Source organism: Pimephales promelas, chromosome 20 (genome assembly GCF_988280905.1).
Source record: "Pimephales promelas chromosome 20, fPimPro1.hap1.1, whole genome shotgun sequence".
NCBI lineage: Eukaryota > Metazoa > Chordata > Actinopteri > Cypriniformes > Leuciscidae > Pimephales > Pimephales promelas.
Genome location: NC_142788.1, coordinates 19,833,513 through 19,850,545, shown reverse-complemented (window position 1 = coordinate 19,850,545; position 17,033 = coordinate 19,833,513). Strand labels below are relative to the sequence as shown.

Sequence of the window (17,033 nt, the reverse complement as noted above, 5' to 3'; positions counted from 1 at the left end):
CACTAAAGGCATAAAAAACACAATAAAGCACAAAGTTTTCGCACTATATTCCAAGACTTCTAAAGTCATTGAATAGCATAATGTGAGGCAAAATGAATATTTAAGTTAAAGTTAATGGAAACTCCTCTCTCCCTCAGTCTTTTTCTATTCAGCATTCAAACAGCGCATCGCATTCGGTTACGACAGTAACGACACTCTCTTCAAGATCAATGTTCCCATTATTATACTTTATTTCTAGATAAGGGTCTATGGTTTGCATGAAATGACTTATCTTGCTGGAGTTTATTACCTTTCTAAATCATATTCCTTTCTCCCGGTTGTCTGTTAGATTACAGCACTGGAGTAGAGCACTATGAATTGTTCTTCACGCGCACTGTAACTGAAATTTACAACTGTTTAAAAAAGAGAAGGCTCAATAATACACTAAGCATAGATAGATCTGTTCTCTTCACTTTAAATTTTCCAATGTGAAGCACTGCATGCTGTGACTTCGCGTTGCTTCAAGTGCATCATTCTGCGCATTGGATGCGCATAATCACTTTGCCGCTCTTATTAGGAGCCTTTCATAGTGTTATTCTTAGGGGAGGTTTAAATGCCTGGGGCAAGGGGGCGTGGCCATGGGCCTACCCCACCACAGCTGAAAAAAATAGAGGAAACACTGATATATATATATATATATATATATATAAATAAATATTGTCTTGATTTAAGATGTGCATTCTTCACTAGGTCTCACAAGTTGATCAATGTCAAAGGCAGAAGGTTCCCTCTGTCTCCTCCATTGAGTCTGTGGGAAGTTTTGGTGAATCAAAACTTGACGGTCCTCACATTCGACACCCAAGCTCCGTGGATTTGTCTCACATATCACGAGTTCAGAGTGAGACTGGCTCTCCCTCTTACACTTCTCCTGTGAATATAACACCCAAATTGGAGATGCCTATCACTGTGCAGAAGGGACCTCAAGGACCTATTTCTAACCAGTTGCCACGCCCATCCTCAGCCTCTTCTCAGATACGATCAGAATTTAAACTTGACCACACAGGACTTCGGTCCGTTGATATGGTGCAATTGTTAACGGTTTGTAAACTTATTTTACTATTATTTCTATTGATTTTTGATTTTATTTCTATTGATTGATTCCTTCAGAAATACAATGGATATAATATATTTTGTTGTCATTATGGTTGTAACTCTTTTTGTCCTTGAACAGAAATACCCAATTATTTGGCAAGGTCACCTGGCACTTAAGAATGACACCGCAGCAGTGCAGCTACACTTTGTGTCTGGTAACAATGTTCTGGCTCACCGTTCACTGCCACCACCAGAAGGAGGTGCCTTTCTTCGCATTGCCCAGAGAATGCGTTTAGAGGTCTCACAACTTGAGGGAGTTGCAAGACGTATGACTGTAAGTATCCTGTCTTATTTTATACCTCTTTCTCAAACCATATTAAGGATTTGTCTTAAAGTGCCCCTATTATGCTATTTTAAGGTTTTCCAATGTTGTTTAGGAGTCTCCTGCAACAGGTTTCAATCAACACATTTTCAATGATTCTCAAATGACTCGTCAGATGAATCAATCTCTCGAAATCCCTCCTTTACAGGAGGTACTCTGCTCTGATTGGCCACACACCTCAGTCTGTTGTGAGTGGTCTACTGCGTACAGTGTGTGTCAAACAAAATCGCCCATTGCCATAGCATCAGCTCTACTGACCTGAGGCTTCCTACACAGCTAAACAGCAACGAACAATGATGTTGACTTTACCGTATCAATCCTAGAGCAAGTCCTAGTCCTAGACAGTAAGAACGTAAGTTCAAAACTTACTATTTTTGATTTTTGATCACATCTTTCTAGAGCAAGCGGTTTGCAAATCCTACACTGAACTCAGAGATTTGAGAAGTCGTCGTACAGTAAGTCAAATAAAGGGAACACTGCAAAAGTTTAGGATTATACTGCTGTGGTATCATGGTAATGATGAATTTTAACCACTGATTATTCACATGCTCGTCCTTGAGCAATGGAAAAAAAACTGGCTTTACTTTCACATTATAGAGCACAGTGTCTTCTCAACATGATGCTGTCCAGTATTCACAGGAATCAGCTGCCGGTTTGAGGGGGTTCAAGTTTTCCCTGGTGTTTTGGCGGGTAATAATAAATGCTAATGTTTCATCTTGACGTCACAACGAAAAGGCTTATGACTCGTTTGAAAAACGATTCATTTCATTGACTCAGAGTCAACTCTTACTTTGGAAAGAGACTAGCTTAATATATGGTTCACTTTCAGATTTAAAACTTTGCAGGATGTTTTCATTCTTTTAGAGCTATGTTACACACTACACGAAAGATCATTTTCAAAAATCCATAATAGGGGCACTTTATATCTAATTTTAAATACATATATTACATCGAAGTGAAACAAAATCTACTGAAATGTCAGCATATTAGGAATTTAAAGGAAAACCTTTTTTTTTCTAGGCTGAAAATGAATACTGCCTTCTGTTGGCATTGCCTTGTGGATTGGACCAAGAGGATGTCCACAACCAGACCCATGCTCTTAAAACTGGTTTTATCACTTACCTGCAAGCAAAACAAGCTGCTGGAATTATCAATGTCCCGAACCCAGGCTCGAATCAGGTTAGTCCTCTTAAGAATAAAGATTATAATCGTGTGCAGAGTTTTTCCTGAAAGAGAATAGTTTAGCAAGATGCTCATGTATAACCACATAAAAGATTACATGCTTTCAGATGTGAAAATAAATAATTTATCCATCTGCTGACTTAAATGGGACATTCCACTTACAAATAATTTTTCTTCCTTGCAGCCAGCCTATGTTGTCCAGATTTTCCCTCCTTGTGAGTTTTCTGAGAGTCACTTGTCTCATATGGCTCCAGACCTTCTCAATAGCATCTCCAGCATCTCTCCCCATCTTATGATTGTCATAGCTTCTGTATGAGAGGGAGATCCAACATCCCACACCAACATGCCAACACCAGCCTTTGAGATTTGCCAGATGTCCTTTTTTTTTTTTTTTTAAATGCTGGAAAGCACCTCAATGTCCTTTTTGGCCATGTACTCACCCTCTTTTTGTTTTTTCACCAGCCTTTTAATCCATTGACTCATTGCCACTTTCGTTTAACTGTGTATCACCTTAAAGTACACAGGGATAAATGGAGCTATCCACAACGATCAATTCTCTGATCATTTCCCTTTTCATTTGGATATTTGTATCTATGGTTTTTAAAACACTGAAGATATTTGGGATTATTAGGACATGGGAGTTAAGAATTTTTTTATTGATTTTTTTTTTTTTTTTCCTAAGGAATAATCAGACCAATCATTGCACTATGTTAAGAAAATCAAAAAAAAAGAAAAAGAAAAAAAAAAGAAAAACAAGTTTGTACAAATTTGGTTATTGAAATTGTAATTTTACTTTATTACTTGGACATGCTTCATTCACCAGCCATTTGTGGTAGAGAAAAAAAATGTTATCAAGTCAAAGTAGTTCAATTGAATTGCTTTGACACATTTTATAAAAAAATAAAAAATAAAATAAAAAATGATAATGTAATATAAAGCAGTTACTGTTCAATCACAAGTAAAAAGGTTACTTCCATGTTATTTGTAGAAATTGCTCTCAATATAGCCCTTGTTCTTTCCCAAAGGGAAAATGTTGGAGCATTGTAAGTTGTACAGTTTACACTTGATGCCTCAATTGGGGATTGTATGTATACTTTTTTCGCTTTCCTAATACTTGCAAAGTGAATCAGGTGAAGGCCTGGTTGTAAATATGATGTATATTTAAAGACTTTCAAAGCAGTCATTAGACACTGCATATGACAAGCATAACCAGATTGACAACCTATTGCCATCAACCGTGAAAGTGAACTGTCAGTTACCACTTGAGTATCATTTCATATTTTTGTTTTGTTGATGTTTTTGAAATCAATCCTGTGCCATAATTTTTAATGGAGAAAGCTAAATGAATTGAGATTTATCTAGTTTTATTTTGATACTTGACTTTGTATTTGTCGCTTGATCTTTAAGGCCTGCTTTTACATTGCCTTGTTTTATGCTTTTTGTCCCCTACCTCTATTTCTGTCTTTTTTTATTGTCATGTTGGTAACTATCGGGGGATCCTAAATTATGATATTGTCCGTAGGACCTCTAAAGTGTTAAATTCTGTTTTCCACTGTTTCTTTCTTTTTTTTTTTTTTTTACATACCTCTGAATGTCCAATAAGAACAGTGCAATGCAAGTGGTAAATATACTTTGTAAAGAGAGAGAGAGAGAAAAAGATGAAAATATGTACAAATCTGTCAGGAGACATGATAGAGACTGGGTTTTTTGGTCTCCTTTCTTTATTGCCGTTTCCTTGAGCCAAGCTGTAAATAGTCATTTTCACTTTGTGTTGCTTTAGTTTTCTTCTTTGTCTTTGTTTTTTTGTTTAATGTCAGGGTCACTTTTGTTTTGTGAGACAAAACAAAACTGTAAAGAAAACCGATGCAGAAAGTAAACCATGAGTCTTAGTTTTGCAGTTTCATTGGGTTACTACAAATCCGCTCGTGGCTATTTTGAAGGCACTTACATTTTTGATATACAACTTTAAAATATCAAAATACCAAAAGAAAGAAAACAAAAACAGCTGATCTTAAAATTTTGTCTGATTTATTTTATTTCATCATTTTGAGTGTATTTTGCTGTTCCTCTATGAGGACATTTAAAGATGTAAAATAAATTTTGTTTAACACATCTGCAGATCATTAAATGGTCATTCACTCTGTCTTGTTGGTGTTTGTTTGCTTCACTCTGGTCTCCATTCACTATCAATTTACACTGTGATACTTCCCTATCATGTATCATGTGCATTGGTATTGGTCAACTTTTTAATCATTTCAATTTTGCATTGTACAAAATGTCAGCCTTTGAAATTTAAAATGAATCAATTAACATTTAGTTGGAGATCAATGGCCTACAGTGTTAGTGTCACTTATAGCCACTTGATGGCAGTGTTGTGATACTGAAACCACGTTCTGTATTTTCATGTAATGGTTTATGATGGGGTTTGGCTACAGTGAACTTAAGTATTTTGTGTGGTTATACAGTAAACCTGAAAAAGAGGGAAAGATGAGAGGTTTATTCCTCAGGCACAGCACATCTGATGATGATAAACCTAAATTAAATCTCAAAATTAAAACTTTTCAATCTTTTGAAGAACAAATGGCCTGTAACTGCCATTATAAATACAATACTATTCCATCGGAACATATTTTTTCCTTATTTATTAAAAAATATATATTTTGAGAAATGTCCTTTTTTGTACAGCCTACACAATAGAAGTCAGTTTGGTACATTCTTCAAAATATCTTTTGTGCTCTGCTTAGAAAGAAATGTATGCAGGTTTGGAACGACATGAGGGTGAGTTGATGAAAATTTTTGGTTAAAATATTTTAAGGTGTCATTGTAGTGTAATTATATATTAAAGTACTGAGTAATATTAATTAACATGTACTTGCGGGTTAGGGTTGGATTAGGGTTTGGTTGAGGGTTAGTTGCATGTTATTATGCATAATTTACTGTTATGTAAGGACACTGTAAAATAGTGTTAGCCCTTGTTAATTTTGGGGTGAACTATGCCTTTAAAAATATTTCGTGTTATTTTGACGTTTTGCTACTTTCCAAAAAGTCTTTTATTTGCCTGTGTTTTTTGTGTGAATTTGGTGAGTTGGAAGAGCAAACTCTGATCCAAATGTATCCCATCCGCGACCACAACGCTTATATTGAAGAATCTTGCTCCAAAGCTGTCGCTTTTATGTCAGGTTTAATCACAAAATATATTTTATCAGGTATATTATATATATATATATATATATATATATATATATATATATATATATATATATATATATATATATATATATATATATATATATATTGAACTTGAATTTTAATTGAACGAAAGAACATATTCTTAGAGACATATTCTTATAGATTAATAATAAAAAAAATAAAAAAACTGCGTCAAAATCTGCAAACTTTGTTCTATAAATCTGAAAGACAAAACGAAGGGCATGTTGCAAAGCCCTCAAAGACAAATCGCTCTCCTCATCTTTCTTTTCATCCCAGTAGGAAGAGGGGTGTGTTCATGGAAAAAAAAGGAGGTGACGAATATAGACCATTTCACAAGATGTAAACAACACTGGTCCAGAAGCACTTCCTGTTTCAGTTTTTTAACACTACATAAAAGCTGGGATAAAATAAAACCAACAGAACATTTAAAACTGAATCAAAAAGTTAAACAAACATCTTTAAGATGTTTTCTTTACATGTGAAATAAAGAAAACAGTTACAAACGGAAACAGGAAGTGCTTCTGGACCAGTGTTGTTTACATCTTGTGAAATGGTCTATAAGATTTACAATGCTATGACAAACCAAGACCAGGAATGTTAATTGACACCCACTCCCGGCAAAGCGCAATGATGCATTTGCAGGAAGTATGAGGATCTGGAGGGCCCAAAATAATGAAAGGAAAGTAAAGGTATAGCATCTATATGACTCCTCTACAGTTATAAACCAGCCCGACGGCAAAGGTAGCAGCAGGAAGTTTGGTATGTACTAAAAACCACAGTTGGAGGACATTGCAACAAGAACAGGCATGCAAATATCTAATTCATTCAAATTGCTGGGAGGGTTTTTGACTGCTTTATTGAGCCCATATGTCGGTGGCCAAGTACATGTGATATGATACTTAGATGGTATTTTTATAAACACATCAGGCCGCTTTAGAAAGATCTGTTTTGCATTTCTCCTTAAACCCTTACTTATTGAAATTAGAACACACAAATATGATAAGTATTTGCTCATGACCACCACAGTTATGAAGTTATACATGTTTTAATTGTTTTGTATTTGGTTATTGTGTATTATGAGTGTGCGCAGGTGCAGGAATGAAGGGCAAAAGGGTCTCTTTAAGGCACGTGTGTGTACTGTCCTTCATCCTTCTAGCTCTCTGTAATTCTATGGGCATGAACCACACTGACTGGGCTCCAAAATACCAAATTAGAAAGAGGAGGAAAATGTTAAGAATGCTGAAAATACTGGGGTTGGCTTTTCTTTTTCTGATAAGTGTTCACTTTCCACCAGTCATTTGGGCACGCTAAACATCCTTGCAATTTAAATTATCTCTCAAGCTGCTGAGCTGATACATTCCTTATCACAAATAGACATGTGCAGCGTGTGGAGTCATTTTGTTTCCTTCAACCTAAAACTTGGAATCCTGGGTTTATTAACTCCACATATCAAACAAGATAACAGGGTGGGAGTTGATTGTGGAGGAATGTAACTGTCAATGTGCTCAAATGGTAGTACTGAGACATGGAGACATTCTGAGAAATGTTGTAACTGAATGACTAGCCTCAGTTACAGTGTGTGGTTACTGAAACTAAGATGTTGAAGGATGTAGAAATCATGTAACTGATCATTTACACGGAGACAGTCTGAAATAAATACTACAAATACAGAGACAGACATAACACAAGCACAGGTAAAGGCAGGGTCACATTAGCAAAATTTAGCAGCCAATAAAGGGTCCATTGTCAAGTCTAGTGAAGCATTCGTGTGGCCAACTTAAACACGAACGAAAACACTATCGAAATGCTGGATTTTGCAACATATGACCACACATGCATTGACTGACCAATCAAGATCATTATACAATTATGCTAAACTTGATTCTGATTGGTCAATTATTTTTTGTCTCATGTCAATAACTGCACTTCACCATTGTCCCAAATGAAGCACTACACTCTGCACTTATACTATATGCACTATGTAGGCTACTCAACCATGTGTATGAATTTTACACGAGTAGTTTAATTTGTCATTCAACATCGAAGTCTGATAGCCCCTCTTCCTCCCCTATGTAATTAAAACTGCGACGATTGAGTCAATCAAAAAAAGTAACCATTTTTAGACACACACCCCCTAACTTCCCACAGCACTTCCCCTTGGGGGAATCCCCACCACCATTTTAAAGTGTGTTCAACTTCGTCAACTGGACGAAGGAAGTTTATTTGGACAGACCTCCAGCTCCAGTTCACGCGTCGGCGCCTCCGTGTCGTGATTATCTATAATCGTCTGCTTTTACTTCTATTTATTGAATCCAGGCAATTGGTTGATGAAACATTGATTAAAATCAAGATAAAATCAATACTTCACTTTAAAGAAGTCTTTGCGCTTTTCTGTTTGAGGTCTGTGAAAGTTTTAAAGCAGCCTTTAAGTGCCACTTCAGAGCGCTTGCGTCCGTAACGGAAAACTGTCATGTCTGTAACTTTGTTTTTTCCTCATAAATGCGAACACTTACCTGGAACAGGTTTTTCAAAAGATTTATACACTCATAGATTTAGCTATTTATGTGCAATACAAATGATTTATTATGATTGCAACCTTGTAGAGTAATTGTTTGTTTTTCAATATGTTTTCCAGGTAAATAAGTGTTTTATTCTCATTCTGACAAAAGACATTTGTACATTGCAATAAACACACGATCACTTTGAACTTTTTTAATCATTATTTATTTATTGGAAAAAACTTTTTTAAGCTTCAATCAGTGGCCATATAAATAAATTATTACGTTTTTTTTAACATGTCTATGGGTCCCAGTCACCTTTTGAAAGTAGCTTTGCACTTCAAATAAAGATTGGATCGATTATCTTGTTATGGCGACAAATGACTTAAAAAAATTAAGATTTCAATGATTTCTCATTGAATCGTTCATTCAAGAGATTCGTTCAAAAATGCCGATTCATCTATGAAACAATTGCATTTGATTGAGGAATTGAATCATTCAAACCCAAGGATTTTTTAAAAATAATTCAGATTAAACATTTTAAATAGACTTCAGCAATTAACATAAATTATGTTATTTTGTTAAGTTGTTTGTTCAGAATCTCTATTTCTATTCTCAAATTATCCAGAATTGTGTAGCTCTAAAACATAGCTTGTGTATGTTAAGTCCTGCCCTGCATGTAACCATTAATGAACTTCTGCTTGAAAGATATCCCAACGTCTCCTGAAAATAGACAGAGGTTATATATACTACCCTTTACCCATTTCTCAGAACCTTGAGGTTGATCAAGGCTGGTATTCGACAATCAAAAGGAGTTACAGAAGCTGATGGGCTTGGGAAAAGATAATTGATGAACAGATAGACAGTGACAAGTGACAGCATCATTGAGCCATCCTTTTCTCCATGGTCATCACCCATAGTCCTCGTCCCCAGGTTCTGTGTGGACTAGGCTTAACAGCAAGACCTTACCTGAAGCTTATCCAATGTCGCTTATTCATGACATCCTGGAATCCATGGATGACGCCACCTGGTTCAGCACATTGGATTTGCAGTCAGGATACTGGCAGGTGGATATGGAGGAAGAGAGTAAAGAGAAAACCGCATTTATCACCAATCAGGGGCTATTCCAATTCCGTTCGATGACGGCTCAGATATGCCTGACCTTAACCAACCTTTTCAGGTGCATACTGATGCTAGTGATGTGGGACTGGGTCCCAGCTATGCTATTCTCACCCAGCAAACCCCTGAGGGGGAAAGAGTTATAGCATATGCTTCAAGGACATTACAAGGAGCAGAACTAAATTACTCCACATCAGAAGACAAGCCATCCTTTTTACAGAGGGTCTTCTTGGGCATATGCATGTCGTGTCTGAATAAATTAAATGAATAAACAAACTACTCAAACCAGTTGTGGACAGAGACATTTTCCAATTCAAGCCGCGTCTCTGGGTTTGTTTGCAGGAGAGAGCAAAGTAAATGGCAGCATTCTGTGAAGAAAGAGAAGAGAAGACCTATTATTACCTTTAACTTCACACTCACTCTCTTTGATTAAGAGTCTAAGCTGAAAGATCTAAATATTACTACATTACCCACACTACCATTTGTATTACTTTGTTCTATTTTGTATGATTTAGAATTGTAAGTGTCCTTTGCTGAAATCAAGATCGTACCCTGTGACAAGCCATCTTTGGCCCAGTTGTTATCATTGAGATCGTCCAAGTCTTCTGGCTCTGGAAATTGTCCACGCAGCAGTGTAAATATCAGTATCCCGAGCGACCAGACTGTTGCTGGTTCCCCGTGATACTTGCCAATGAAATCATATTCAGGGGCGCAGTACTCTGTTGTGCCTGTAAAAAAAAAAGAGAGAGATTTAGTCCAATTTGTAAGTTTGTATTAAAAAACATTTTGACTATGCAAGACATTATTTGATGCTATTGACTCCCAATGGTGGATCCCATTACATGATGCTTTGTAAGACCTTGACTTATTCAAGTCGAACGGCTTCTGACCCATCATCTAAGTTTGAGACCCACATTTCAGCTCTGAGGAATAATACATACTGGCAAAGGATGTGATCAATTATTATGATCTTACATGGAGAAAAGATGTAGAACACAACTAAACTACTAACAATAGCTGTTTGTCTATTGAAAAATTGACTGAGGGAAACAGAATCCCTACAATGTTGATCCAATCTTCTATACCCACATTGTCAGCCAATTTCAGCGCCACCTAATGAACAAAACAAAAAATGGATTTGTGTTTGAACTATTTACAATATTTGTGCAGTTCATATTTCAGTCATCAACCTTGAAAAGACATGTTCAGTTTTACGAATTTAAATTCTAATCATGTAGAGCATATCTAACAATTTAAACATGTCTGAGAGGTCAGGTTTTTCTAGTAGTGAACATAAGATACACTGAAAATGCTTGAAAAGAAGAGTTATTTGAGTATAAGAGAGCAAGAACACTTTGATAGATAATGCATGTAAAAGAAGTGATACCTGAAGGCCATCTGTCAAGCGAATCCCTGCATAAATGCTTCCAAAGCCTCCTTCACCAAGCTTCCTGATGATGTCATAGCTGTAGAAACCAACGTCTGTTAAAAGAAAAATAAGAAGAGTTGACATAAAAAAATGCTTTGTGCCTGAGTTGACATGAGTAAAGACAGAAATAATATCACAACACAAATTTGTCTGTATTGTGTTATGTCAGAGTCATGACAGTCAACTTACTAATAATCTCATTATCCTCCGATTGCTTCAACTGAGATGTCAGTCCAAAATGGGGGACGTTAACACTACAGTCTGATGTTGCCCAGGGCGAGGCTGGAACTGGAGGGAGATCATCTTTACAGCCTGATGTTGCCCAGGGTGAGGCTGGAACTGGAGGTTGATCAAAACAACAGTCTGCTATCTCCAAGCCTGGAGCTGATGTGGTGCTGACTGCCACATCTTGGACTGGAACGTGAGGTAGGTCAAAACAACAGTCTGCCATCTCCAATCCTGGAGCTGATGTGGTGCTGACTGCCACATCTTGGACTGGAACGTGAGGTAGGTCAAAACAACAGTCTGCTATCTCCAAGCCTGGAGCTGATGTGGTGCTGACTGCCACATCTTGGACTGGAACGTGAGGTAGGTCAAAACAACAGTCTGCTATCTCCAAGCCTGGAGCTGATGTGGTGCTGACTGCCACATCTTGGACTGGAACGTGAGGTAGGTCAAAACAACAGTCTGCTATCTCCAAGCCTGGAGCTGATGTGGTGCTGACTGCCACATCTTGGACTGGAACGTGAGGTAGGTCAAAACAACAGTCTGCTATCTCCAAGCCTGGAGCTGATGTGGTGCTGACTGCCACATCTTGGACTGGAACGTGAGGTAGGTCAAAACAACAGTCTGCCATCTCCAATCCTGGAGCTGATGCCTGTCTGTCTGTCTGGATAGTCCCTGTACATCAAAGCAGGGTGTGCATTGGTGTGTAGGGACAGGGAGTTCTGGAGCTGGGCTGGTCTGTCTGGTCATTGGATGCTGATTTTTGCTGAATTAAATGAATAAATAAACTACTCAAACCAGTTGTGGACAGAGACATTTTCCAAATCAATCCGCATATCTGGGTTTTCTTGCAGAAGAGAGCAAAGTAAATCGCAGCATTCTGTGAAGAAAGAGAAGAGAAGACCTATTATTACCTTTAACTTCACACTCACTCTCTTTGATTAAGAGTCTAAGCTGAAAGATCTAAATATTACTACATTACCCACACTACCATTTGTATTACTTTGTTCTATTTTGTATGATTTAGAATTGTAAGTGTCCTTTGCTGAAATCAAGATCGTACCCTGTGACAAGCCATCTTTGGCCCAGTTGTAATCATTGAGCTTGTCCAAGTCTTCTGGCTCTGGAAATTGTCCACGCAGCAGTGTAAACATCAGTATCCCGAGCGACCAGACTGTTGCTGGTTTCCCGTGATACTTGCCGTTGAAATCGTATTCAGGGGCGCAGTACTCTGTTGTGCCTGTAAAAAAAAAAAGAGATTTAGTCCAATTTGTAAGTTTGTATTAAAAAACATTTTGACTATGCAAGAAATTATTTGATGCTATTGACTCCCAATGGTGGATCCCATTACATGATGCTTTGTAAGACCTTGACTTATTCAAGTCGAACGGCTTCTGACCCATCATCTAAGTTTGAGACCCACATTACAGCTCTGAGGAATAATACATACCGGAAAAGGATGTGTATTCTGCATCAGTCAGGATCTCGCCGCAGCCAAAGTCAATTAATTTGACATCCAGGGAGTACGGGTTGATTAGCAGGTTTTCCAGCTTAATGTCGCGGTGCAACACTCCCCGCAGGCAGCATATTTGAGCGGCGAGTGTTGTCTGACACATTATAATCTTTGCCATGTTCTCTTCGATGGTCCCGTTGTGGCGGTATAGAAATTTGATCAAGTCCTCACAGGGTGTAGGGCACTCTAGAACCATGATGTATCGGTCTGGTTCTACGACCCAGTCCAGAAGCTGGATGATCTGGGGAACCCTGACGCCTTTGTTGGCAAGAATTAGCAGGCCGATCTCATTTGGAACAGGATCAGGATAATCCTCCTAAAAGAAAGACAATTATTATGATCGTACATGGAGAAAAGATGTAGAACAGAACTAAACTACTGACAATAGCAGTTTGTCTATTGAAAAATTGACTGAGAGAATAATACTTACAATGTTGATCCAATCTTCTATACCCACATTGTCAGCAAATTTCAGCGCCACCTAATGAACAAAACAAAAAATGGATTTGTGTTTGAATTATATACAATATTTGTGCAGTTCATAATTTTGTCATCAACCTTGAAAAGACACGTTCAGTTTCATTGATTTAAATTCTAATCATGTAGAGCATATCTAACAATTTAAACATGTCTGAGAGGTCAGGTGCTCTAGTAGCGAACATAAGATACACTGAAATGCTTGAAAACAAGAGTCATTTGAGTATAAGAGTGCAAGAACACTTTGATAGATAATGCATGTAAAAGAAGTGATACCTGAAGGCCATCTGTCAAGCGAATCCCTGCATAAACGCTTCCAAAGCCTCCTTCACCGAGCTTCCTGACGACTTCATAGCTGTAGAAACCGACGTCTGTTAAAAGAAAAATAAGAAGAGTTGACATAAAAAATGCTTTGTGCATGAGTTGACACAAGTAAAGACAGAAATAATATCACAACACAAGTTTGTCTGTATTGTGTTATGTCAGAGTCATGACAGTCAACTTACTAATAATCTCATTATCCTCCGATTGCGTCAACTGAGATGTTGGTCCAAAATGGGGGACGTTAACACTACAGTCTGATGTTGCCCAGGGCGAGGCTGGAACTGGAGGGTGATCAAAACAACAGTCAGCCATCTCCAAGCCTGGAGCTGATGTGGTGCTGACTGGGACTTGGGGGTCATCCACGCTGTATTCTGCCACATCTTGGACTGGAACGTGAGGTAGGTCAAAACAACAGTCAGCCATCTCCAAGCCTGGAGCTGATGTGGTGCTGACTGGGACTTGGGGGACATCCACGCTGCAGTCTGCCACATCTCGGACTGGTACTCGAGGGACATTGGCTCTATAGTAGGCCACATCTAGGACTGGTCCTCGAGGGACATTGGCTCTATAGTAGGCCACATCTCGGACTGGATCTCTATCGTCAGATGTGGCACATGCTGTAGCTTGGAGGACGGCAACACTCCAGACACAGCTCAAAGAGTTGAGGATGTCGGCACCCCATTCCGATGAATCACCGACTAAGGCCTGGAAGGCGGCGTCACTCCACTCATCATCGACTTCAACATGAACAGGTTCCTCAGCAATGAGGACTTCAGCCGCACTGCTTCTGGTGACATGTTGAGAAGTCTGATCTAAAGAGGGAAAAGATATAACAAAAAGATGGTTTTAATGAAATGCTTTTAAAAAAAAAGATTGCATAACCAAATTCATTACTTGACACTAAAATTGCAGCAACTAAGCACAGTTCTAATCCGTGCTTTCCGTTTGCGTTCAGTGAGCACAGGCAGTAATGTTTTGTTCTCTGTTTAAGAGTCAAATTAAAAATTGTTCAAAATTCAAAACATACACCAAGACCCCTGCATTAAGTTTCATTTAGTCAACCATATTTAACCATACATGCAAATGTAGAATTCATTAATTTGCTAACTGATTAGCACAGCATCTTCATTTTCAGACAATGACTTATATAATTCTTGAGCAATTTCGCCTTCGATAAAATTTGAGGTAGTACAGAGGTAATACATTCAAATGTCTGTTTAAAGACATTCACACATCTGTCATCAAAGGTCTGAAGTTTCCATTATGTGCCAAGTATATTATGTTACTGAATTCTCAAGTAAAAGTTTTTCAATTAATGGTTAAGCATTATTATTGTTAATTAGACTTTAAAAACAGAACTTTAGATATTCTACATATACCAAATAATAACATTGACATGGTCCTTTTACTCACCTTGACTTGAGCTGGTCTTGTTGGTTTTTGCCTTCTTCTTGACTTTCTCTTTTTTGTGTGAATTGTCTTCAATGTCAGAAACATCTACACATTTAACGCATGAAAAGTTTAATCCCATTTTCAAATGCTAAAAATAACTACAATGCAATAAATGCCAGTACTACAATGCAATAAACTACAATGCAATAAATACCAGTAGAAAATTGTCACTACAAATACTACAATGCAATAAATGCCAGTAGAAAATTGTCAGCAAAGTAATGAATAGAATGTTTGAAAATGTGCTTCAGTGGATATACTGTTATTCAGTGATACTGTACTGTGATGTCACGGCCTGGAATGCATTCCAGCGTGACGTCAATGGCATTTGACGTCGGACTGGAACACGCAGGCTCCGCGTGACCAGAGCCATGTATGCCGCGTGACCAGAGCCATGTATGCCGCGTGACCAGAGCCATGTATGCCGCGTGACTGGCCATCGTCACTCTGTGGGCGGGGCTTCCACATCTCGATGGGTAGCATGAATTGTCAGAACACCGGGATGTAGTGGAGGCCAGAGCCGTTGTAGAGGCTAAACGCACGTAAACGCCATTTACGCACCACCCAATCTTCCGCAATAGGGTTAACCCACCTCTAAAATGCGTTTATCCACCTCTTAAATATCCTGTAGTTCCTAAGACATTTTAAATTTAGCTTATATCATTTTAGTTTCATATTGTTTATTATTAGTTTAGGTTGTAAGACGAACTCTTTCATATTGCGCTGCTGTTGCGCTGCGTTGTTGACTATTACGGTTGCCTGGTTGCAGTGTTGACGCTTGCGCAGCAGAAATCTACACAAATGAGCGCAGCACACACATAAAAATCTAAATGTGGAGTTTTTATATTTTTAACATATGTTAAGCAACCTCAATTATTTTTCCTGAACACCATCACGATTGAAAGTGTGGCATTGACTCCTACAACAGTTCAATAAACAGTTGAAATTAAATCACTTACATTTTAGATGCAATATTGGCTTTCTGTTTCAGCAGCAGAAATAGTTCCAAACAAAAATCACATCAGAACCACGGCGCATGTCACAGGAACACTCAACCTGTTTTCATTACTGAATTATTCACCATTTTGAACGAATCGAGTCAAAGATCATAAACATCTGTCTCATTCTTGAATGAATCAACCGTTTGAACGAATCGTTTGATTGAATGATTCAATGACTCACTCATTAAGACGGTCGCCTGCCACCACCTATTGGTGGTTTAGTGTTATGTTTAAAAGTAGTTTCATTCTTTCCAACGTTTCTTCTATGTAAATTTAAATCAATTTCATAACATTAGTTTATGCAATTGTAATTTTTCAGTGTAAATGATTTAATTTGATCAGCCCATAGGGTAACATAGTGTCTTTTTATTTGAAATAATTGAACTTATTGATAAATTTAGGAATTTAAAATGAAAGATGAAGCATATATTTAATAATATTGGGGGAGGGGATCCCCTTTAAAGATCTACTGGTGATTTAAATATCAAAGCTGATTGAACACTAAGGAGAAACTTGTTTCAGAATAAACTGACACAAAAAATAAAAATTAAAAATCCGGACGAGCAACTTTTTTTCTTTTTTGAATGAAGTGAATGACAGATTGTCCGAAGGACAAGCGTATGGAAATCTAACAATCGCTTATAAGTTATCATATCACTCAAAATCGTGCAAATTATACTTGAACCTTTCTGAATCCGCCATCAAATTGATAAGTTTAATTATATCAAGTGCTGTGAGAAAAGGAGACTCCTTTTCTTTATTGTGTACAGATGTGACGTAATACGCAAAGACATGCTCAAATCTCCCGCTGAAATCCACAAGTAGTACCACTTGAATTAAAAACATTATTACAAGTTTACAGCTTTGAATCGAGCTAAGGCAAGCAGAGAGTTTTGAACGCTGATATTTGGCGGAGGAGAGCAGCGAACCGGTAAGGGACTCGTTTAATTTAATACCGGAGCACTTCATAACAATTTAACTTGTGTAATACATAATTTTAATTTATCTTAGCTTCGGTTAGTTTATGTGATCATCTAACGTTACTAAGTTAGACCATTAATTGGAGAAGGATGGAATGGCAGATTAATAAATATAGGCATTAAATTGATATTGTATTGTAATACTACAAGGTCTTGCTTTGAGGTCGTTT

At 37.6% G+C, this 17,033-nt stretch overlaps 2 protein-coding genes across 4 annotated transcripts in view; one reads left to right on the top strand and one right to left on the bottom strand.

The window, feature by feature from the left end:
• The window catches only part of spen (spen family transcriptional repressor), a 33,931-nt gene extending 29,153 nt beyond the window's left edge, over positions 1–4,778 (top strand). For all 3 annotated transcript variants that reach the window (XM_039651613.2, XM_039651612.2, XM_039651614.2), the window contains 4 exons: positions 730–1,077; positions 1,211–1,405; positions 2,474–2,632; positions 2,820–4,778. In XM_039651613.2, the coding sequence (XP_039507547.2) occupies positions 730–1,077; positions 1,211–1,405; positions 2,474–2,632; positions 2,820–2,951 (834 nt within the window). In that variant the 3' untranslated portion in view covers positions 2,952–4,778. The remainder of the gene's footprint in view (positions 1–729; positions 1,078–1,210; positions 1,406–2,473; positions 2,633–2,819) is intronic.
• An 8,805-nt stretch (positions 4,779–13,583) lies between these two features.
• LOC148970632 (uncharacterized) lies at positions 13,584–15,096 on the bottom strand. Its single transcript, XM_089124074.1, has 2 exons — positions 14,844–15,096; positions 13,584–14,242 (listed from the first exon to the last, which is right to left on the bottom strand). The coding sequence occupies exons 1-2, from the start codon at positions 14,959–14,961 to the stop codon at positions 13,584–13,586; spliced, it is 777 nt and encodes a 258-aa protein (XP_088980200.1). The 5' UTR covers positions 14,962–15,096.
• Between the last annotated feature and the right edge of the window lie 1,937 nt (positions 15,097–17,033).